The following is a 25,544-nucleotide window of genomic DNA, read 5'->3' as shown; positions in this document are numbered from 1 at the left end:
CAGTGTCTCTGTTCAGTCCATGATTTTTAGTGTCTAGCAGTTATGAATTTAAGCTCCCAGGCTCGTCTTTTGAAAGTGTTGTGCAGGTTTCCTTTGAGAAGGAGGACTGATAGGTCAGACGTAGTGATGGCTTTGTGAAAAGTGTTCACCCACAGGTGACAGGGTGTTTTTATCTTTTATCATTTTCCTGTGTGAGTTCAATCGAGAGCGTAGTGATTGTCTGATTTCACCCACATAGTTGTTGTTGGGGCATTTAGTGCACTGGAAGAGGTACCCTCACATGTTGTGAAGGCATGTGTAGGGTCCTGAACAGAGTGTTGTGGGGGGTGGAGCTTGTTCCTGCCATTGCCTCCATTAATCTCTCTCTCATACCAACTTGTTTTGGGCAATATGGATTGTACTAGCAATAAAATATTAGAGGTGGCAAAATTTGCTCTGACCTGGGCAAAATAAAGGCCCAGCAGAATTACAGACATGATCGTAGCAATCAGTAAATTACTTCCATGTCCAAGACGCTGTAAATGCACCCAATTTTTCTAAAAGTCTACTGTGCATAGCAGGCTAACTTCACCCCTGGCATAACTCTGTTGATTTCACTTTGCTGCACATCATTTTGTGTTATGTTAAAGTGGACTATTCAAAAACCCAACTTTTATATGGAGTTACAGAGAATACATTTCTTTTCTGTTAAATTGGTGATTAATTTAAAGTGTTACCATGAAATTGACGGTTACTGTTCTGATGATCAGTGGGGATGGTTCACTATCTTTTTTGTGTCTGATTTTTTAATTGATTTTATTTGAAAAAGCAAGCAATAAAAAGTACAAAAAGGCAAATAACTTACAGCTTGTATGTTTCCAAATACCACATGTTTCTCGGGATCTCCAACTAAGTTAGGCAATTATGCAATTTTTACAATTCATCAAAGCTGCAAGACCAGACAATTAAAAAAACAAAACAGGCAATACTACATAGACATAACACATTTATAGTAGGATAGGAAGACAAGACATACATAAATAGGGGGGGAAAAAAGGAACGAAAATCAGTGGACTCTATTAACTTTAGGATAGACCCTAAATGCCAATAATAGAGACCATGATTTGCATATATGTGGAATAGTTCTTATTTCGTAACACAATACCCATGGTTTATCATTTTGGGATTGATGCAGGTGAGTGGCTGAGTGGATATGATGGGTAACAGCTGAACAAATAAAGAGAGCAAGTGGCAAAGTTATGTTCAACACAGAGCTGGGAGGGAAACTAATAGTGGAGTTCAATATCTGCTCCGGACACACAAAGAACCAGACCACTGGAGTCTGGATCAGAGCTTAGTTTCCTAAGAGGTTGTGAATTTTTCCTTCCCATGATCTGCAGTGAAAAGGACTACAAACACAAACAAACAAACAAACAAAAATCAACCAACCAACCCTGGGGAGATGTAGTCAGTTGACAAGAGGAGGCATTCTGCATGTCCCAAATTTCAAAATATCCCGTTCTTGTTAATTGTACAAAAACTGGAGAAACAAAAATCATTTTGTATTCAAAATGATGCCTAGTCTTTTCAATAAAGTTACCGGGGGCCTAATTTACCTCTCTCTTATACTAGTATGATTCCATTGGAATTACTACTGGTTTACACTCATGTAAATGAGGTCACAGTCATGTCCTATATTTGCGTGTCATTTGTTGTTTACACCCTGACTTCTAAGAACGACCGTGACTGTCACATGGGGGCTCGGTGATCATCCATGTAAACAGTTAATCGCACCAGTCTCGGTTTTTGTCATCTGATTTCAGATTTGGCAGGACAGAATGCAAACAAAGTTACCCCTTAACATGACCAAGGTCTTTTCATTTACAGGAGAAGTTTGAGGGCTTGTTCCGTGCCTATGATGACTGTGTGACATTCCAGTTGTTTAAAAGCTTCAGACGTGTGCGGATAAATTTCAGCAGTCCTAAATCAGCTGCTCGGGCCAGAATAGAGCTGCATGAAACACAGTTCAGAGGGAAGAAATTAAAACTATACTTCGCACAGGTAAGAACCTTTTGACATGAAAGCCTTTCTCTCCTTACTTCTTAATGGGTGACTGCTCTATGATCTTGTGTTACCAAAGAAACGCTGTTTAATAAAATCAGATAAAAATAATAGCTATGTTTGGCTATTTTGAAGTGAATGGGCTAAATGTTGCTCTTAGTTACGACTGTGTAAATCTGGATCAGCGCCTCTAGAGTCAGTAGCATTACTTTGGATTTACACTGGTACACATGAGAGCAGAATTTGACCCTGTGTTTTTTAGCGCTCATAAAAGGCTCTGATAACGTGGTTGAGTTTCGTCAGCTCCAGACTAAAGCTGTGCGCTCTTTGTAGAGTTCAAATGTAATTCCCTGGCATTCTGATTTATTAACAAAAAGAGAGTTCCAAAGTAATACTACATGTGCCCTTCCCCCTTCCCCTCAGGACCCACCCGTCCCAGGCCCTCACTCTCTCTTCCAGAAGGCTACCCCGACCTTCCTTGTATTAAATAGTGAGTTTAAGCCACACCTGCCCCAGTGAGTACACAGTAAACCTGAAGTTCCCTGCCGGGTTCTGAAACCTGCTAACAGGATGGGCCCAGCGGAGAACACCCTCCATTCTATTACAGCACCTCCAGGGGGAGAAGATTTCTGGTTGAACAAAGCTGTGTAATCTAGCAGCCAAAGGCATAAAGAGATTTGTCTTCCACTCACTTGAACTAGATGAATTCAGACAAGAAATAAGATACAGATTTTTTCTTTACAGTGAGGATAATTAGCCATTGGAACACTTTGCCTAGGAACATAGTGGATTCTTCATTACTTGAAGCCTTTCAATCATGATTAGATGTCTTTCTAAAAGATAAACTCTGGCTTAACCCAAAGTTATGGGTTTGATGCAGGAATTATTGGGTTAAATTCTATGGCCTGTGTGATGCAAAAAGTCAGACTAGATCAGAGGTGGTCAAACTACGGCCCGCGGACCACGTCCGGGCCGGCCCTTGAGCTCCCTGCTGGGGAGGCTAGCCCCTACCCCCTCCCCTGCTGCCACACCACTGTGCGGGCAGCGCTCTGGGTAGCGGGGCTGCGCGCTCCTGCAGGGCAGCGCAGCAGCGTGTTTGGCACCAGCCGTGTGGGAGGCTGCCAGACATGCTGCTTTGAGCGGCATGGTAAGGGAGCGGGGTGGCGGGCGTGGATAAGGGTCAGGGAGTTTCAGGGGACAGGGAGCAGGGTGGGGTTGGATAGGCATGGGAGTCCCTGGGGGCCGGTTAGGGGCAGGAGTGTGGATAGGGGTTGGGGCAGTCAGGGAGCGGGGGGGTTGAATGGGGGTGGGGTCCTGGAGGTCAGTTGGGGCGGGGGGCCCGGAAGGGGACAGTCAGGGGACAAGGAGCAGGGCGAGGTTGGATGCGTTGGGGAGTTCTGAGGGGGGCAGTCAGGGGGCGGGAAGTGGGTGGGGATGGATAGGGGGCGGGCGCCAGACTGTTTGGGGAAGCACAGCCTTCCCTACCGGCCCTCAATACAGTTTTGCAACCCCAGTGTGGCCCTTGGGCCAAAAAATTTGCCCACCCCTGGACTGGATGTTCACAGTAGTTCTTTTCTGGGCTTAAAATCTATTCAGGAACAGCTCTGCGGGTTGAAGCCCTGCATTTATCTGCAGAGTAGGAACATTATGGACAGAGGCACTCCAGACTTGCTCATGCAGCCACACCCAATGTACCTGCCTTGGAGGAACCATCTCTAGCAGGGATGAGATGATGATTCTGTTTCCAGGCCCATGCAGTCCTTGGCCTCTCTGCCAAGACTGCCAACAAGAGTGCTGGTTGTGGCAGTGGCCTTTGTGATTTGACAACTGTGCACAGGAAAGTTGACTGAGACTCACAAACTCATTTCACAGATGCTACCGAACAGCAGTATCTGCTCTTTGAAGTTTGTGACTGTCTAATCTTTGTTCCATTTGCCTGCCCTACACTAAAATAATCTGTGTTTCTAATACATTTGAAAGGTTCAGACCTCCGAGACAGACGGGGACAAGCTTCATTTGGCTCCACCACAGCCTGCAAAACAGTTTCTCATCTCGCCTCCAGCCTCCCCTCCTGTAGGGTGGCAGCCAATAGATGATGCAACACCCGTCATCAACTACGACCTCCTTTATGCAGTTTCTAAACTAGGACCAGGTAAGCTTTGCAGCCCTCCTGTATGGGAATGGGTCAGCTTAAGCAGATTGGAAACAGAGTGAAGATACATAACTAAGAATGCAATTCACCTCTGTGCAGAGAGCACCGCAAGGCTTATATACTGCTTAAATTCAAGGGTCCACGTAGGGTTCAAGTAATGCGTAGGCCTGGCACCAGCTTTCTGCTTGGGATGGATTTTACCTATGTGCATAATTATTGTTTCTTAACTTGAGTTAGTGCTTGGTGCTGTACAAGACACAGAGATATGGGTCCTGCTCCTAGGAGTTTACTCTAAAATTCAGACTGGCATCAGAGGAGAATGCACTGACAGACCCAGAGGATGATCACACAGAATGTTTCCATTGCACTGGTTTACTTTTAATCTAGGTAGGAGAGTTGGGGTTGTAGAAGGGCAGGAATAAATGCTGTTGAGCGAGTTCTAAGAGTTCCTCACAACAAATACAATCGGGCCCAGTCCTGCAAGATGATGTATGCCTTCTGGGAGGTCCGAGCTCAGTGAGGACCCCAGGGACTAGCCCCAACCAGGATCAGGTCCATTTTGAGATAGCAAAACACATCAGAATTCTGAGTGTGACTCTGTGTGGATTGTTCGTTAAGAGAATTAACCAATGATCAGTTACAGTGGGGAGACTAGCTTTTTCACACTTATTTCTACTAGGTAAGTGGAGTCAGTTGTGGCCCCCGGGGAAGTGGAAGGCAGATTGACGATCTGTAACCTGGTATAATGCAGGCAGGTCACCCCACTTCATGGTTAGGTTTAGAGCTGGTTGGGAATTTTTTCACACATTTTTCATTGGAAAATATCTGGTTTTCTATAAGCTGTTCACAGAGAGAGTCAGTTCAGACTAATTTCTCATTTTGGGGCGGGAATCAAAATTGTCAAAACGGCCCATTTCCACATTTTAGAAATGAAAAAGTTCTGTTTTTTCAGGCCCAAATGACTTTTCGTTTAGAAATACAAGTTAATTGATGGTAAAACAATATATGAGAAAATATAAAAAAGTCTACATCAAAACCAAACATTTAAATCAAACCAATTGTACATTTTTTTTTCCAGATTTTTGGTTCAGGAAAATTTTCAAGATTTAGATTTTTCATCCTCTTTGGGATGGGAAATTTTTTAAAAATCTTAAAAATTAGCACAGGACAGGAAAACCATTTCCTGCCCAGCTCTAATGTGGATGCCCCTTTACTGTTCTGGGAACAGCTACCACTTAAAGAAGCCCTGTCAGTGGGACTCCATTGGATCTGCCCTGCCAAACAGGAGTCCATGGGGGTACGGGGCTGTCTCTACCTTTCCCATCTCCCCCAAGGACCATGAGAATTGTGGGACTACCCCACATCTTTTACCAGTGAGGACCCATACACCTAGCCTCCCTTGATGGAACAGAGGAAAGAAATCTGCAGGAGGGGAATCTCCAAGACATTTCCTCCCTCTTAGTCCTCTCATATGGGTTTTTCCTGCACATGGGGATTATCAATCCATATATTACAGTCCATTATTCCCAGCATCAATGCTTTATGCTTCTAAACTGCTGAATAAAAGGAAAACAAAGAATCCTCCTTTCCCCTTGCTGCACCGACATTATAAATGGAAACATGTAAATGAATCCTCTAGCTAGCTGGGTAATAAATCAATTCCTGTTCTGGAGCAGTGAAATGTGAAATATCGCTCATTATTCTGCACTCTGGGACAGTGCTCCACGAAGGTCATATTCACTCTCATTTAAGGAGCCTGCAGGGAGCAATATGAAAAGTCATTGTCTGCTCTTCCCCCTCCCCGCCTGCTTTTCTATTTTTAGCACTCGTTAGGGAGATCAATTTTAGTTAACTGCAGAGGAGATCTTAAAACAGTACTGCAGTCCTCAGTTGTGCTCTTGCTATATTTAGTATTTCATTTAAAAAAAACCCACAATGCTCTGCAGCCCATCTCCTTTGAAACATGCTGTGTTGCCATTGCTAGCATCTTATGCTCATTGTATCCAACAGGTCTCAACCCTTTTTAAAAATCTTAATCGTGGTTTATTTATTCCCCAAAGGAAGGAGTATTTAACAGTGTGGTTTTAAATAGCTAACAATGTAAGGGCATGGATCCCACAACCCTTCCTCACCTGAGTATTCTGATTGGGTGCCATTCACACCTGTGTAGAAATTCAGGACAAAGCCCATGCTCCACTTAAGTCGCACTTACAGTTTCATGCTAAGTGTGGAAGTATGAAAGCTTACATGGGAGCTGTCAAGGTTCCTCCCCCACTCTGAACGCTAGGGTACAGATGTGGGGACCTGCATGAAAACCTCCTAAGCTTATCTTTACCAGCTTAGGTCAAAACTTCCCCAAGGTACAAAATATTCCACCCTTTATCCTTGGATTGGCCGCTACCACCACCAAACAAATACTGGTTACTGGGGAAGAGCTGTTTGGAAACGTCTTTCCCCCCAAATACTTCCCAAAACCTTGCACTCCACTTCCTGGACAAGGTTTGCTAAAAAGTCTCACCAATTTGCCCAGGTGACTACAGACCCAGACCCTTGGATCTTAAGAACAATGAACAATCCTCCCAACACTTGCACCCTCCCTTTCCTGGGAGATGTTGGATAAAAAGCCTCACCAATTTGCATAGGTGACCATAGACCCAAACCCTTGGATCTGAGAACAATGAAAAAGCATTCAGTTTTCTTACAAGAAGACTTTTAATAGAAATAGGAGTAAATAGAAGTAAAGAAATCCCCTCTGTAAAATCAGGATGGTAGATACCTTACAGGGTAATTAGATTCAAAACATAGAGAATCCCTCTAGGCAAAACCTTAAGTTACAAAAAAGATACACAGACAGAAATAGTTATTCTATTCAGCACAATTCTTTTCTCAGCCATTTAAAGAAATCATAATCTAACACATACCTAGCTAGATTACTTACTAAAAGTTCTAAGACTCCATTCCTGGTCTATCCCCGACAAAAGCAGCATATAGACAGACAGAGACCCTTTGTTTCTCTCCCTCCTCCCAGCTTTTGAAAGTATCTTGTCTCCTCATTGGTCATTTTGGTCAGGTGCCAGGGAGGTTACCTTTAGCTTCTTAACCCTTTACAGGTGAGAGGAGTTTTTCTCTGGCCAGGAGGGTTTTAAAGGGGTTTACCCTTCCCTTTATATTTACGACAGGAGCTTGGTAGAATTTGATTTTTATTTTTATATTTTTGTAGTATAATGTTGACCGATAACATCCATGTTTCTTTTAAAGCATTTTTTAGATTTTTCTCTATTTAAATTTTCACAGTTTACAAGAAATTACGGAGAGTTCAGACAATTATTTAATGACATATGCTGAGATTCAAAAAGCTAAAGCTTTACAAACTATTAAAACACAAATTGTTGACATCGCAGGTCAAAATATACCAAGTAAATGTCCTTAAACCAACAAATCAGACCTATTTTTACTTTCATTCACTAATCATTTGTAACCAGCCGAATTCAAAAGTCTACATCACTGGATTTTGACTCCTAAGTTCTCAAGCAGCATTTTGCTTGCTTTGCCAATTGTAAATTTTGATTATCGCTGGAAATATTTGCCATCAGTTTGTGTGTGCCTGGTGAAATCAATGTTTATGGACATTTACAGATAAAAATCTAATCCTTCCAAGCCTAGATTTCAATGGTGCATAGCGCTTGTGCTGGCCCTCTGTACATGGGGGGAGTTTCACCCACTGATTTCACTGTTAGTCAAGTCCCAACACTGGACCTAGACAATTTTTAATCCAAATAAAGTGAATAAGCTGCAGAATATTAGTAGTAATTATAGGTATTTAAGGGCAAATTCAGCCCCTGCCTTCACAGAAGCTCCCTTGCAGCAGAACCAGTGAAGTTCCTCTGTGCAATGGGAGGGGCTGGATTCAAGGGGCCACATATGGGATGTTCCCCAACTTTGTGGAAGCTCCACAACTTTGTGGAAGGGGGTAGAGGTGAATCCAAGGATCTGCTACTGTGTGGATCCTCCTATCTTCTTTCCCCTGCCCAGGGATGGAGACAGCTAGGATTGCAGATGAACTGGATTTAGGCCTTAGAACATAAAGGGTTTAAGCAAGGCCCCCTGCAGTGGGGTGAATTTCATCCTTATCTAGTACCTTCCAACTGGAGATCTCTGAGCGCTTTACAACCTTTAATTAGTTCACCCTCACACACCCTGGAATGATAGGTGAGCAGTATCCCTGTATTACAAATGTCAAGACTGAGCTGCAGTCACTTGAGTAAAGCCATGCAGTAAACCAGTGACAGAGCCAGGAACAGAACCCAGGAATCCTGATTCCCTGTCCCCTCTAACCACTAGACCACAATCCCTCCTATCTGAATGACACTCCCATGTCTGTAACATGTATCTGTATACCAACACCAGTGAAAAACAGACTTTGCTGTAGTTAAAAGTGCCAGAGAAAATATGAAATCCCTGCCCTGAAGTATTATAAAAGGAATGCATTATAACTTGAACACAGTCATTAACATGGGGGTCTGTTTCCTCCATTGGATGCACATGCATATTCCCCACTAATGCCACATTCACTTGGGGTGAAAGTTATCCCTGTGCAAAAGGTCAGCACAAAGGCCTATGTGCTCACTTAAGTCCTACTTCATCCCTGTTTTGAGGATGTGAGTGGGGCCCATAAGGAGTCACCTTAGGAGTAAAAGCTGCTGGCATTAAAAACTATGTCAAAACTCCTATTGCCATCAGTGGTATACCATCAGCACTTTAGATTAGAAGGCTATTGTTTGCCTGGTTTTTTGTGGGTTTTTTAAAATGCTGACACTGTTAGAAGGAAAAAAAATTCCTGTGTGTAACGTGGCTGTCCATGAAAATCTCTACATTTGGTCTGACCCTCTTTGAGCTGTCTATATTTGGGGCTTTCCTACTCCTGTTTAAACACTGTATCACAAAGGGGAAAGCATCACATTTCTGTGGAGTATTGCTGTTGCCCGGCATGTTTATTGATTTAGTCTTCGTTTAGTCCAGTCTTACGAGATTGTCAATGTATGAACCCAGGTACAAACACTATATAGCCAACCCAGCAATGATCATAACAAAGGGAAGATTCACCCACCAAAAAGAAGTGATGATTCGAAAAAATAAGTTGACTTTTGCTAGGCTGATGTAATCCCAGTGACCTGCCACGTGTAACTGGGGTGCCCCAGGATATATTGTGCCACTGAGTCACAATTTCTTCCATGGTTCCTCCAACCACTATTCTGCTACGGTTGAAAATACATAATCTAGCCCTGAGTAAGGGCTGCAGGATTGGGCCCTAAAACCGATGCATGTTTAATATCATTCACATTATAGATAAACAAACCTATTTTTAACTCTTTAATGAAACTGCAGTTATGATTTTTAAGAAAGTAAAAAATGACTGATTTAATAAACATGAAAAGAACTAGAAATGCCAGTGCCTTTCAAACCACCAAACAGTGCAGGAAACTCAGGAGGCATCAGTGGAAAAATTCTGAGCAATGGGCAACTGTGAGCAGAATTCTGCAAGAGTAAATGTTAGCAGGATTTAGTCTCTCAGCCCCTATGCTTCCCGCTAACTGGACAACTTTAGCCCACAGTTTCCAACCTTCTGGGCTGGTCTTCAAGTCCTCCTCTAGTCTCCACATCATTTAAACTATCTGATGGCAAGTTTAATACCTCTCCCTTGTGCCCCTTCAAAGCTCTTATTAGAACAATTTCCCCTCCCCTAAACCCTAAAACAAAAATCTTTCCTGGTAAGTCAGAAGGCAGCTTTGTAGGAAATCCCTGGAAATAGGAGATTGAGGGTCATGCCATGGCACTGGAAGAGAAGATCCGTCTGCACCGCTCAATGCAGCATGGCGTGGCATTGTTCTAATGCACACTGCAGCCTTGTGATTATGAGGACCAGATTCACCGTCACTTTAAATACTGCGAGAAGATCCTGAATAATTGGCTGATTATATCCATATTATCCTGGATTATGTAGGCCATGATTGCCTGCAAAAATAAAGATCTCAGCTCTTCAGCTGAGGTAAATCTGCCCGGCTACACTGACTTTGGTAGTGCCATGCTGGTTTACCGTGACTGAGGATCCAGCTTGTTGCCTTTGAAAGGGAACGCCTTTTGATGCACCTTGAGAAAGGAAGTTGTGGTTTATGTTGGATTCTTATGTATGTTTCAAACGACTATGACTTCACAATAGGCCCCGATGGTGGTGACTAATTTCAGGACAAATCAATAGCCCTGTGGCTAAAATATGTTTTTGGTCATCTACCATCTTCACTTGAGGATAATGGATACACTGGATTCCTGCCACACCTAAACCATCTGCTGAGGCGGGAATCTGACAGCAGAAACAACATTTTTGTACATCTAAATATATCCACAGATCTTTTTTAAAAGGCAAATGGTAATTCTAGTTGGTCAACTGATATCACCGGCATGTTTCAGAAATGGTACCTTACGTGGAGAAAGAGACGTGGTATCTATAACAACAACAAGAAGAGCTACTAGAGCTACTGGTGCAGGCAGTGAAACCAGATATTACAGGGATAACAGAAACAGGGTGGAATAGTCGTCATGACTGGACTACAGGTATTGAGGGGTATGTGCTGTTTAGGCAAGACAGAAATAAAGGTAAAGGTGGTGGAGTAGCATTGTATCTCGATGACGAGGTAGAATGTAAAGAAATAAGAAGCGATGGAATGGATAAGACAGAGTCCGTCTGGGAAAAAATCACATTGGGGAAGAAAACTACTAGACCTCCCTTGTGATAGTGCTTGGGGTGTGCTATAGACCACCGGGATCTAATTTGGGTATGGATAGAGCCCTCTTTAATGTTTTTAATGAAGTAAATACTAATGGAAACTGTGTGATCATGGGAGACTTTAACTTCCCGGATATAGACTGGAGGAAGAGTGCTAGTAATAATCATAGGGCTCAGATTTTCCTAGATGCGACAGCTGATGGATTCCTTCATCAAGTAGTTGCTGAACCGACTAGAGGGGATGCCATTTTAGATTTGGTTTTGGTGAGTAGTGAGGACCTCATAGAAGAAGTGGTTGTAGGGGACAATCTTGGTTCAAGTGATCATGAGCTAATTCAGGTCAAACTGACCGGAAGGATTAACAAAAATAAATCTGCAACTAGGGTTTTTGATTTCAAAAGGGCTGACTTTCAAAAATTAAGGAAATTAGTTAGGGAAGTGGATTGGACTGAAGAATTTATGGCTCTAGAGGCAGAGGATGCCTGGGATTACTTTAAGTTAAAGCTGCAGAAGCTATCGGAAGCCTGCATCCCAAGAAAGGGGAAAAAATTCATAGGCAGGAGTTGTAGACCAAGCTGGATGAGCAGGCATCTCAGAGAGGTGATTAAGAAAAAGCAGAAAGCATATAGGGAGTTGTCATAAATATAAAGGGAAAGGTAAACCCCTTTGAAATCCCTCCTGGCCAGGGGAAAGCTCCTCTCACCTGTAAAGGGTTAAGAAGCTAAAGGTAACCTCGCTGGCACCTGACCAAAATGACCAATGAGGAGACAAGATACTTTCAAAAGCTGGGAGGAGGGAGAGAAACAAAGGGTCTGTGTCTCTCTGTTTGCTGGTCTTTGCCAGGGACAGAACAGGAATGGAGTCTTAGAACTTTTAGTAAGTAATCTAGCTAGGTATGTGTTAGATTATGATGATTTCTTTAAATGGCTGAGAAAAGAATTGTGCTGAATAGAATAACTATTTCTGTCTGTGCATCTTTTTTGTAACTTAAGGTTTTGCCTAGAGGGGTTCTCTATGTTTTTGAATCTAATTACCCTGTAAGATATCTACCATCCTGATTTTACAGGGGGGATTTCTTTATTTCTATTTACTTCTATTTTTTATTAAAAGTCTTCTTGTAAAAACTGAATGCTTTTTCATTGTTCTCAGATCCAAGGGTTTGGGTCTGTGGTCACCTATGCAAATTGGTGAGGCTTTTTATCCAACATTTCCCAGGAAAGGGGGGGGTGCAAGTGTTGGGAGGATTGTTCATTGTTCTTAAGATCCAAGGGTCTGGGTCTGTAGTCACCTAGGCAAATTGGTGAGGCTTTTTACCAAACCTTGTCCAGGAAGTGGGGTGCAAGGTTTTGGGAAGTATTTTGGGGGGAAAGACGCGTCCAAACAGCTCTTCCCCAGTAACCAGTACTAGTTTGGTGGTGGTAGCGGCCATTCCAAGGATAACGGGTGTAATATTTTGTACCTTGGGGAAGTTTTGACCTAAGCTGGTAAAGATAAGCTTAGGAGGTTTTTCATGCAGGTCCCCACATCTGTACCCTAGAGTTCAGAGTGGGGGAGGAACCTTGACAGGAGTGGAAGATGGGAGCGATCAGCAAGGAAAGCTACCTTATTGAGGTCAGAACATGTAGGGATAAAGTGAGACAGGCTAAAAGTCAAGTAGGGTTGGACCTTGCAAAGGGAATTAAAACCAATAGTAAAAGTTTCTATAGCCATATAAATACAAAGAAAACGAAGAGAGAAGAAGTGGGACCGCTAAACACTGACGATGGAGTGGAGGTTAAGGATAATCTAGGCATGGCCCAATATCTAAACATATACTTTGCCTCAGTCTTTAATAAGGCTAATGAGGATCTTAGGGATAATGGTAGCATGACAAATGGGAATGAGGATATGGAGGTAGACATTACCATATTTGAGGTAGAAGCGAAACTCAAACAGCTTAGTGGGACTAAATCGGGGGGCCCAGATAATCTTCATCCAAGAATATTAAAGGAATTGGCACATGAAATTGCAAGCCCATTAGCAAGAATTTTTAATGAATCTGTAAACTCAGGGGTTGTACCGTATGATAGGAGAATTGCTAACATAGTTCCTATCTTTAAGAAAGGGAAAAAAAGTGATCCGGGTAACTACAGGCTTGTTAGTTTGACATCTGTAGCATGCAAGGTCTTGGAAACAATTTTGAAGGAAAAAGTAGTTAAGGACATTGAGGTCAATGGTAAATGGGACAAAATACAACATGGTTTTACAAAAGGCAGATCGTGCCAAACCAACCTGTTCTCTTTCTTTGATAAAGTAACAGATTTTTTAGACAAAGGAAACGCAGTGGATCTAATTTACCTGGATTTCAGGAAGGCGTTTGATACAGTGTCACATGGGGAATTATTAGTTAAACTGGAAAAGATGGGGATCAATATGAAAATTGAAAGGTGGATAAGGAATTAGTTAAAAGGGAGACTACAGCGGGTCCTACTGAAAGGTGAACTGTCAGGCTGGAGGGAGGTTACCAGTGGAGTTCCTCAGGGATCGGTTTTGGGACCAATCTTATTTAATCTTTATATTACTGACCTCAGCACAAAAAGTGGGAGTGTGCTAATAAAATTTGCGGATGATACAAAGCTGGGAGGTGTTGCCAATTTAGAGAGAGACCAGGATATCATACAGGAAGATCTGGATGACCTTGTAAACTGGAGTAATAGTAATAGAATGAAATTTAATAGTGAGAAGTGTAAGGTCATGCATTTAGGGATTAATAACAAGAATTTTAGTTATAAGCTGGGGCTGCATCAATTAGAAGTAATGGAGGAGGAGAAGGACCTTGGAATAGTGGTTGATCACAGGATGACTATGAGCCACTAATGTGATATGGCCGTGAAAAAAGCTAATGCGGTCTTGGGATGCATCAGGTGAGGTATTTCCAGTAGAGATAAGGAGGTTCTGGTCTCCTATGTTTAAGAAGGATGAATTCAAACTGGAACAGGTACAGAGAAGGGCTACTAGGATGATCTGAGGAATGGAAAACCTGTCTTATGAAAGGAGACTCAAGGAGCTTGGCTTGTTTAGCCTAACCAAAAGAAGGTTGAGGAGAGATATGATTGCTCTCTATAAATTCATCAGAGGGATGAATACCAGAGAGGGAGAGAAATTATTTAAGCTCAGTACCAGTGTGGACACAAGAGCAAACTGGTCATTGGGAAGTTTAGACTTGAAATTAGATGACGGTTTCTAACCATCAGAGGAGTAAAGTTCCAGAACAGCCTTCCAAGGGAAGCAGTGGGAGCAAAAGACCTATCTGGCTTTAAGATTAAACTCGATAAGTTTATGGAGGAGATGGTATGATGGGATAATATGATTTTGGCAATTAATTGATATTTAACTATTCATGGTAAATAGGCCCAATGGCCTGCGATGGGATGTTAGATGGGGTGGGATCCGAGTTACTGCAGAGAATTCTTTCCTGGGTATCTGGCTGGTGAATCTTGCCCATATGCTCAGGGTTCAGCTGATTGCCATATTTGGGGTCGGGAAGGAATTTTCCTCCAGGGCAGATTGGAAGAGGCCCTGGAGGTTTTTCACTTTCCTCTGTAGCATGGGGCATGGGTCACTTGCTGGAGGATTCTCTGCTCCTTGAAGTCTTTAAACCATGATTTGAGGACTTCAATAGCTCAGACATAGGTGAGAGGTTTATCTCAGGAGTGGGTGGGTAAGATTCTGTGGCCTGCATTGTGCAGGAGGTCAGACTAGATGATCATAATGGTCCTTTCTAACCTTAATATCTATGAATCTATGAAAAAAAAAACAAGAGGGTCCAAAGCCATGATAAGAAGCTGAGTGGTTCAGATTGCCTCTTGCAGCAGTGTAAATCAGGACTGCTCCACAGAAGTCCAGAGTGTGTAAGAGCAGTGTTGGTGAGATGGATTCAGAACAGTGTTCTTACAGACAGCTCTTCATGTCCTCACTTGCTGTCGTGGCAGGAAATGAGACTTTGTCACAGGGTGAGCTGGCCCTTTAAGGGCCTGTTGATGGTGCAGCTGGAAGTGAGCCTGCCAGCCCAGGTAGACAGACTTGTGCTATCAGAGCTTGAGCTAGCATGCTAAAAATAGTAGTGTGGACACTGTGGCTCCAGCAGAGCCTCTGGCTGGCCACCAGTGCTCAGAATCACCCAGCGCGCTAGGTTTGAGCTTGGGTGGCTAGCTGAAGTCTCTGCCAGAGCTGCAGTGCTCCCACTGCTATGTTTAGCATGCGAGCTCAAGTTGCACAGTGCAAGTCCATCTACCCAAGCTGAGAAGCTTGCGCCCAGCTGCAGTGTAGACAGACCCTAAGAGGGCTGGGATTCAGCCTCACCTGTGCCAGGTGTAGCCCGTCTCCTCAGATGAAGGGCATAAATCCATTGGTGACATCATGGGAGCATGTTGCTCAGAAGCAGGCCTGCTGGGAGATATGAAGGATTGCCTGAGGCCAGTGAGGTACAGTTCAGAGACATTCAGAGGAGCCAGGGGGTCTGCTCTGTGCAGCACGGCTCTTCTTAGCTCCCAGGCTTTCCCTCTTCAGACCTGTTGTATTGGTGCTTGCACAGAACGACCCAAAGGTGGCTGCATTTCAGTGAGGGGTGAAGTGGTTCCTGCATATATAGGGACAGATCCTGCTATTAAGATGCAGGCCTAGGCTGGAAGTGGTGCAGGTAGCCCTGCTCTGAGAGGCATTGTGCCTGCTTCACTGTCCATTAGAGGGATGCTTCCTGCTCTGGAAGTGTCTAGCTCTGCTGGCCAACGTGGGTGGTGAAGGCTGTGGCCTGTCTCTTTGGCACTAGCAGGGAGCAATTCCTGCCTCTCACCTGTGGATGCTCTGGTGTTGGAGGTGCAGTACGGGATTAGCTCCATATGCCTCTTCTCCTACCTTCTGCCCCCATGCACAGGCCAGACCCAACCTGACCTGTACAGTTTGTAAAGGCTGTAAATGTAAGATGTTCTTATGATACTAATGACACATTTAACATGGAGCAGACTGCTCTGGACCTATTAACATTTGAATATGATTCAGAACAGAGGACAAGGGAGCTGCAAAATACCACTACTCTGCCTTGAGAACTAATTAATCAACTACACATATTACATCCATTGCCAGGCAATAAAAGCTTCATAGTTCAAGAGGAGCCCATCCATGAAAGGCCATGATACTGCCTCATAAAGCAATATAAAACCATGTGCTATTAATTTTTTATGATTTTTTTAAATTCTCAAACATTACCAAACTGTTCCTGTGCTATTATTGCTGTGTGTTCAATTATCAAAGGTCACCCATCCTTTCATGTTAATGTTGCTGAAGCAAATGGTCCCTATTCCCATCTGAGTAGTTAGGTTCATTGTGTAACGATTTATTAGGTTCATTGAGATTTAAGTCCCCTCGTGCTGTTTTTCTTTTTTGCCAACTAAATACAGTAGAGGAAAATGTAAGGTATTTCTAGAGGGCTAGGAGTTCATTAGAAGCATTTTCTGGTGTTTTAAGGGGACACCACAACTTAATTATTTTGTGCATCCTTCCCCCGAGGCAGATTAGAGCTAACAGAATTTATTTGGCGAATTGGGATATTTTGCTGAATAAGATGGCATGTATTTCCCTAATTCATTCTTTTTAGAAAACTTGCTAGATAATCTATTAATGTAGATAAATGATTGCACAATTTGCAAATCACCTAACACAAGGAAATAAAGAATAAGAGGAGGGCGCCAAGGACATTTAAGGGGAGAAGGACCAACCAAAGGAGATGCTGAAGGAATCACCCAAGAGGCAGGAGGAAGATATGGACAGGGCACAGTCATGGAAGTCAGAGCAAGACACAATATTTAAAAGGAAGTTATGATCGACAGTGTAACAAGCAACTGAAGTCCAAGGGGATGAAGATGGAGGAAAGACCCTGAGATTGACCAGGAAAAGACTGTTGGACACCTCGGTGATTATGGTTCAGTGGAGTGGAGAAGGCAGATCCTGACTGGCGAGGATCCTGAGTGCAGCTGGAGGAAAAGAACTTGAGGTAGCTTTTGTGAACAGCACGTTCAGGGAGTTTGAGAGTGAAAGGAAGAGAAGAAATAGGGCAGTGATCGAAGAGGAAGGTGGAGTTAAGGATTGGCTTTCTCAGGGTGGTAATGATCAGAGCATGCTTGAATTGTGAGGGGAAGGAGACAGAGGAAAGGTTGAGGAGAAAAGAAAGGGAGGTTGAGGGTGGGGATTAGGAGGCAGGAGAGAATGAGATCAATAGGGCAAAAAGATGGGTTTCAGGAGGAATGTGGATAGGAAACCTGGATATCAGTGATGGGGTGAGGGAGACAGCGATGGGGAGTGGGGAGGTTGTAGCATACCTTGTCTGTCTGTACTTAAAAGAGGCCAGCAAGATCCTGTGCAGGGAGGGAGAAGGGTTTATCTAGGGAGTCAAATGTTACAGGTAAATGACCGCTTTAATGTGGGCACCTGATACAATGACACTGTCTCACTGCACAACTGTTTAACAAACACCAGAGCTGTGCAAATAACTGATTTTTTGGTTCCCTGACCATACTGAAAAATTGGGAAGGGGGACTATTTTGGGTCATACAAAACGTTTCATTCAATCCAAAATGAAACATTTAATGAAAAGTTGTTTCAAATTGAAAAATCAAAACATTTTTTGTTAGGGCTGTCAATTAATCGCAGTTAACTCACACGATTAACTCAAAAAATTTAATCGTGATTAATTGCAGTTTTAATCGCACTGTTAAACAATAGAATACTAATTGAAATTTATTAAATATTTTGGATGTTTTTCTACATTTTCAAATATATTATATTCTGTGTTGTAATTGAAATCAAATTGTATATTTTTATTACAAATATTTGCACTGTAAAAATGATAAACTAAAGAAATGGTATTTTTCAATTCACCTCATACAAGTACTGTACTAAGCACAACTTACAAATGTAGATTTTTTTTGTTACATGACTGCACTCAAAAACAAAACAATGTAAAACTTCAGAGCTTACAAGTCTACTCAGTCCTACTTCTTGTTCAGCCAATCGCTAAGACAAACAAGTTTGTTTACATTTACAGAAGACAATGCTGCCCTCCTCTTATTTACAATGTCACCAGAAAGTGAGAACAGGCATTTGCATGGCACTTTTGTAGCAGGTATTGCAAGGTATTTATGTGCCAGATTTGCTAAACATTCGTATGCCCCTTCATGCTTCTGCCACCATTCCAGAGGACATGCTTCCATGCTGCTGATGCTCATTAAAAAAAATAAGTGTTAATTAAATTTCTGACTGAACACCTTGAGGGAGAATTGTATGTGCCCCGCTATTTTACCTGCATTCTGCCATATATTTCATGTTATAGCAGTCTCGGATGATGACCCAGCACATGTTCTTGATTTTAAGAACACTTTCACCAAAGATTTCACAAAACACAAAGAAGGTACCACTGTGAGATTTCAAAAGATAGCTACAGCACTTGACCCAAGGTTTAAGAATCTGAAGTGCCTTCGAAAATCTGAGAGGGACGAGGTGTGGAGTTTGCTTTCAGAAGTCTTAAAAGAGCAGTACTCCGATGCGGAAACCACAGAGCCTGAACCAGCAAAAAATGATGAAAATGAACACGCACTGCTTTGGATTGTTATTGAGCAGAACCCATCATCAGCATGGACGCATGTGCCCTGGAATGGCAGTTGAAGCATGAAGGGACACATGAATCTTTAGCGCATCTGGCTCGTAAATATTTTGCAACGCCAGCTACAACAGTGCCATGAGAACACCTGTTCTCACTTTTAGGTAACATTGTAAACAATAAACAGGCAGCATTATCTCCTGCAAATGTAAACAACTTTGTTTGTCTGAGCAATTGGGTGAACAAGAAGTAGGGTTGAATGGACTTGCAGGCTCTAAAATTTTACATAGTTTTATTTTTGAATGCAGGTTTCTTTGTACATAATTCTACGTTTGTAAATTCAACTTTCCTGATAAAGAGATTGCAGTACTTGTATGAGGTGAATTGAAAAATACTATTTCTTTTCTTTTTTTACAGTGCAAATAGTTGTAATCAAAAATAAATATAAAGTGAGCACTGTCCACTTTGTATTCTGTGTTGTAATTGAAATCAATATATTTAAAAATGTAGGAAGCATCCAAAAATATTTAAATAAATGGTATTCTATTGTTTATCAGTGTGATTAATTGTGATAAATTTTTTTAATCGTGCGATTAATTAATTTATTTTAATTGCTTGACAGCCCTACTTTTTGTTTTTAAAATGTCAATATGAATTTTTTTAAATTTTGTGACTGAAACAATTCAGCTAAGTCGATCCAAATCACGAAATGTTTTGGTCGACCCAAATATACATTCTTTGGACAAAAAAATAGTTTTTGCAGAATTTTCCCCCACTCTAATAGATAGATCAGTTAAACTCATCTTTTCACAAAACAACATAAAATTCTATTCAGGAGGGAACATGCTGTGTGCTCTTACCTTTACTTTGGGTGCGTATGAAGTGTTTGTTAAAACTGACAGGTTTGGCTGGAAGAATTCGTAAGTAAATGAATGGCCCTTCCAAAACCACAGGATCTGCAAGCATAGAGGTCTCATTAACTCTTCTAGTACTTAAGGCTGATTAGACTGGCCTGCCTCCTGTACTATATTTAAAGTATTTGGGCTAGTCTAATTCCTGCCTTCTAAAAATAACTAACTCAGATTAAAGTTGAAACAACAACTCTAATCCAGCCAGGGCCGGATTAAGACCTTTAGAGGCCCTACGCACTGAAAAGATTATGGTGCTCCCCGATACGTAATTCAAAATAAAAACAATACTATACCGTAAAATAAAATTTTATTTTTTGAAATTACACAAAATTTACATGTATGCTGAAATTAAAATAGGCTCTTTTTAGATTTTCTGATTGCAAAATTCTGGATAAATTCATTGAAGCTGACTCGATGAAGTATGTCCACTTCCATTCAACAATAGGGAAAGTGAATCAAGTCTGTCTGGACACATTCTTGTTCTTGAAGGTTTTTTATTCTTTTCAGCTGAGAAAAAGAGCATTCTGCGGAGCAGTTAGTAATCATCAATGTTAGAAAAATACGTAGTGTGATCTCTACATTTGGAAATACACATTGTATTCTGTCTTTCAGTATTTTGTCATGAAGATCAATGTGACTGAATTTCATTTTTCCTATTTCATTAAACGTTGTGCGCATATAACAGTGGAACTGCCATACTTCTCCACAGAGATTCATGTTCAAGTCAACAGGGTATGAGTCAACTAGCTTTTGGGAACCTTGTGAATATTTCCTCTTCATATGAGCTTCAAGTGTATCAATTAGAGCGTAGTAAGTAGATACGCGAAATTTGTCTCTAGGATTCAGTGCTGTTTCTGTTGCACTGCTATCATTTGCTTGTTTTTTCTTGATTCACTTGTGGGACTGGGCTTCTTTGTAGTTAGTATCAGGCAAGATATCTTTTGATATGTCTTCAAATCTTTCAAAATCATTCCTCAAAGTGTGTAAGTTGTCTGCTAATGATTGACAGAGGTCTGCATATGTTTTCAAATCCAATTCTTTTTCTTGGGGAGCTTGACTTGTGTGGTAAAAGTGTTGTAAAATTTCATTCCACATGGTCAACATGAATACAAACTCCAGTTCTTGCATCTTGTTTTCAGTGTTTCTGCCTCTCGTATAGTTTCTCCCTTTTGTGATTGGTCTTCAGCTCTACTTTCTAATGCATCCACAATCTTTGAGTAGGACTCCAGAATTGCACTTGTTGCCACTGCATGGGCCTCCCAGCGAGTATTAGAAAGAGATTTCAACACACGATCATTGCCCAAATATGTTTTAAGAACTGCCCATCGGTGTGTTGAGGCAGAGAAAAATGTATGAAGTAACTGGACTGTTGAGGAAAAACTTACTGCCACCAGACAACAATCAACAGCTCTGCGGCCAACAAGATTGAGAGAGTGTGTAGCACATGGTATGAATATGGCATATTTGTTCTGTTCTAAAAGCTTCTTCTGCATTCCTTGATAACGCCCTGACATGCTGGCAGCGTTGTCATAGGATTGACCTCCGCACTTCGAGAAATCTATTTTGCAAACTTGGCACAGATAATGCAGTACTTGATGTGCCATTTCATCACCAGTGTGGCTTTTCAAATTGAGGAATGTTATAAATCGTTCAACTGGTTTTCCATCTGTGGGAGATGCATATCTTAGTACAATACTCAATTGATCAAACTGTGAAAGCTCAGGTGAAGAGACGACAGATAAACTGAAGTACCCAGCAGTAATGATTTCATCCACAATAGCTGAACAAACTTTGTCACTCATTAGACCATGACTGATTAAGAGAGCTTTAAACTAGGAATTTGAGGGAGATGGTTGGGAGATGTCCAGGTAATCTCCATGCCGGATTTTAGCATTGAGAGGAAAGAAAACGAAGTAAGAAAGGATACAGCCATGGGTAGGAGGAAGGGCAGTGTAGATTCCAGTCTAATAGGTTATACTGGCTGTAGAATGACCATGCCTAATAGGGTACAGAATGTGAGTGAGGCCAAACAGCAAAAATTAAGATGTTTGTACACTAATGTGAGGAGCCTAGGTAACAAAATGGAGGAACTAGAGCTACTCGTGCAGGAAGTAAAACCAGATATTATAGGGATAACAGAAACATGGTGGAATAGTAGTCATGACTGGACTACAGGTATTGAGGGGTATGTGCTGTTTAGGAAAGTTCAAAATAAAGGTAAAGGTGGTGGAGTAACATTGTATATCAGTGATGAGGTAGAATGTAAAGAAATAAGAAGCAATGAAATGGATATGACTGAGTCCGTTTGGGCAAAAATTACATTGGGGAAGAAAACTATTAGAGCCTCGCCTGGGATAGTGCTTGGGGTGTGCTATAGACTGCTAGGATGTAATTTGGATATAGATAGAGCCCTTTTTAATGTTTTCAGTAAAGTAAATACTAATGGAAACTGTGTGATCATGGGAGACTTTAACTTCCCAGGTATAGACTGGAGGAAGAGTGCTAGTAATAATAATAGGGCTCAGATTTTCCTAGATGTGATAGCTGATGGATTCCTTCAGCAAGTAGTTGCTGAACCGACTAGAGGGGATGCCATTTTAGATTTGGTTTTGGTGAGTAGTGAGGACCTCATAGAAGAAATGGTTGTAGGGGATAGTCTTGGCTCAAGTGATCATGAGCTAATTCAGTTCAAACTGAATGGAAGGATTAACAAAAATAAATCTGCAACTAGGGTTTTTGATTTCAAAAGGGCTGACTTTCAAAAATTAAGGAAATTAGTTAGGGAAGTGGATTGGACTGAAGAATTTATGGCTCTAGAGGCAGAGGATGCCTGGGATTACTTTAAGTTAAAGCTGCAGAAGCTATCGGAAGCCTGCATCCCAAGAAAGGGGAAAAAATTCATAGGCAGGAGTTGTAGACCAAGCTGAATGAGCAAGCATCTCAGAGAGGTGATTAAGAAAAAGCAGAAAGCATACAGGGAGTGGAAGAAGGGAGGGATCAGCAAGGAAAGCTACCTTATTGAGGTTAGAACATGTAGGGATAAAGTGAGACAGGCTAAAAGTCAAGTAGGGTTGGACCTTGCAAAGGGAATTAAAACCAATAGTAAAAGGTTCTATAGTCATATAAATAAGAAGAAAACAAAGAAAGAAGAAGTGCGACCGCTAAACACTGAGGATGGAGTGGAGGTCAAGGATAATCTAGGCATGGCCCAATATCTAAACAAATGCTTTGCCTCAGTCTTTAATAAGGCTAATGAGGATCTTAGGGTAATGGTAGCATGACAAATGGGAATGAGGATATGGAGGTAGACATTACCATATTTGAGGTAGAAGCGAAACTCAAACAGCTTAGTGGGACTAAATCGGGGGGCCCAGATAATCTTCATCCAAGAATATTAAAGGAATTGGCACATGAAATTGCAAGCCCATTAGCAAGAATTTTTAATGAATCTGTAAACTCAGGGGTTGTACCGTATGATTGGAGAATTGCTAACGTAGTTCCTATTTTTAAGAAAGGGAAAAAAAGTGATCAGGGTAATTATAGGCCTGTTAGTTTGACATCTGAAGTATGCAAGGTCTTAGAAAAAATTTTGAAGGAGAAGGTAGTTAAGGACATTGAAATCAATGGTAAATGGGACAAAATACAACATGGTTTTACAAAAGGTAGATCGTGCCAACCAACCTGATCTCCTTCTTTGAGAAAGTAACAGATTTTTTTAGACAATGGAAATGCACTGGATCTAATTTACCTAGATTTTAGTAAGGCGTTTGATACCGTGCCACATGGGGAATTATTAGTTAAACTGGAAAAGATGAGGATCAATATGAAAATTGAAAGGTGGATAAGGAACTGGTTAAAGGGGAGACTACAGCGGGTCCTACTGAAAGGTGAACTGTCAGGCTGGAGGGAGGTTACCAGTGGAGTTCCTCAAGGATCGGTTTTGGGACCAATCTTATTTGATCTTTTTATTACTGACCTCAGCACAAAAAGTGGGAGTGTGCTAATAAAGTTTGCGGATGATACAAAGCTGGGAGGTATTGCCAATTTAGAGAAGGACAGGGATATCCTACAGGAGGATCTGGATGACCTTGTAAACTGGAGTAATAGTAATAGGATGAAATTTAATAGTGAGAAGTGTAAGGTCATGCATTTAGGGATTAATAACAAGAATTTTAGTTATAAGCTAGGGACGCATCAATTAGAAGTAACGGAGGAGGAAAAGGACCTTGGACTATTGGTTGATCATAGGATGACCATGAGCTGCCAATGTGATATGGCCGTGAAAAAAGCTAATGCGATTTTGGGATGCATCAGGAGAGGTATTTCCAGTAGGGATAAGGAGGTTTTAGTACCGTTATAAAAGGCACTGGTGAGACCTCATCTGGAATACTGTGTGCAGTTCTGCTCTCCCATGTTTAAGAAGGATGAATTCAAACTGGAACAAGTACAGAGAAGGGCTAGTAGGTTGATCCGAGGAATGGAAAACTTGTCTTATGAAAGGAGACTCAAGGAGCTTGGCTTGTTTAGCCTAACTAAAAGAAGGTTGAGGGGAGATATGATTGCTCTCTATAAATAGATCAGAGGGATAAATACCGGAGAGGGAGAGGAATTATTTAAGCTCAGTACCAATGTGGACACAAGAACAAATGGATATAAACTGGTCACCAGGAAATTTAGACTTGAAATTAGACGAAGGTTTCTAACCATCAGAGGAGTGAAGTTTTGGAATAGCCTTCCAAGGGAAGCAGTGGGGGCAAAAGGATCTATCTGGCTTTAAGATGAAACTTGATAAGTTTATGGAGGAGATGGTATGATGGGATAACATGGTTTTGGTAATTAAATATTCATGGTAAATAGGCCCAATGGCCTGTGATGGGATATTAGATGGGGTGGGATCCGGGTTACCCAGGAAAGAATTTTCTGTAGTATCTGGCTGATGAATCTTGCCCATATGCTCAGGGTTTAGCTGATCGCCATATTTGGGGTCGGGAAGGAATTTTCCTCCAGGGCAGATTGGAAGAGGCCCTGGAGGTTTTTCGCCTTCCTCTGTAGCATGGGCCACGGGTCACTTGCTGGAGGATTCTCTGCTCCTTGAAGTCTTTAAACTACGATTTGAGGACTTCAATAGCACAGATATAGGTGTGAGGTTTTTTTGCAGGAGTGGTGGGTGAAATTCTGTGGCCTGCGTTGTGCAGGAGGTCAGACTAGATGATCATAATGGTCCCTTCTGACCTAAATATCTATGAATCTGTGAATGAGTTTATCACATATTGTCTTGGAGAAGTATGATGGGTTACCTTTGCCAGCATTCCCATATTTTGAGATATGGCCTGCTAAAAATGTGTCAAACTGAGCCACAAGCTCCAACAATCCCAAGAAATTTCCATTCTGCAATGATCCAAATGTGTCATTTGATCCCCGGAAAGGCAGACCACGTTCAGCTAATGTTTGAACAACAGCTATAACTCTGCAAGACATGTTGCCAGTATTCACGCTCCCCTTTAATTTGTTCTTCCAATTTTTGTGTCAATCCAAAGCCCTGTCTTCGATTTAAATATGTCAACATTGAATCTCTGTGAATAGTGCTATTTTCATGTTGTTCAATTAAAACAGTATTCCGCCAGTCACTAAATCCATCTACAGCAAACCGGGATGTTGAAGGTTTATATGCAAAAAGTTTGCAAACAAAACAGTACACAGACCCTGCTGATGGTGAATACAGTAGCCATTCTTGAGTGTATTTCTCACCATTCCCTTTCATGCCAAAAAATATTTTTTGTGGACAATATCTTGTTCGTTTGCCATTGGTAAAAGTCCGATGTGATATTGCAAAATACATGACAGGATCTGATTTCCTTGCATTATTTCAATCTACGTGAGTAGGACGCCCCCCTGGTTTAGGTGGGGATAAGTAATAAAAAGAGAACAGAAAAATGGGTGAAGAGTGTGTAGTGGAGTGTAAGGAAGTCTCACAAAGTTCTGATTTTTCCCATTATGACTACTTTGATGCTTTTTTTGAAATATCAAATA

The 25,544-nt window shown here is 41.7% G+C and overlaps 1 protein-coding gene across 2 annotated transcripts in view; it reads left to right on the top strand.

The window, feature by feature from the left end:
* Positions 1–25,544, top strand: part of RCAN2 (regulator of calcineurin 2) — a 165,917-nt gene that overhangs the window by 120,901 nt on the left and 19,472 nt on the right. For both annotated transcript variants that reach the window (XM_048845692.2, XM_048845694.2), the window contains 2 exons: positions 1,867–2,040; positions 4,021–4,192. In XM_048845692.2, coding sequence (XP_048701649.1) covers positions 1,867–2,040; positions 4,021–4,192 — 346 coding nt within the window. The remainder of the gene's footprint in view (positions 1–1,866; positions 2,041–4,020; positions 4,193–25,544) is intronic.

The sequence above is a fragment of the Caretta caretta genome, chromosome 3 (assembly GCF_965140235.1).
Source record: "Caretta caretta isolate rCarCar2 chromosome 3, rCarCar1.hap1, whole genome shotgun sequence".
Taxonomy (NCBI): Eukaryota; Metazoa; Chordata; order Testudines; family Cheloniidae; genus Caretta; species Caretta caretta.
The sequence above is the reverse complement of the archived record's forward strand: the minus strand, read 5'-3'. Positions and strand labels throughout refer to the sequence as shown.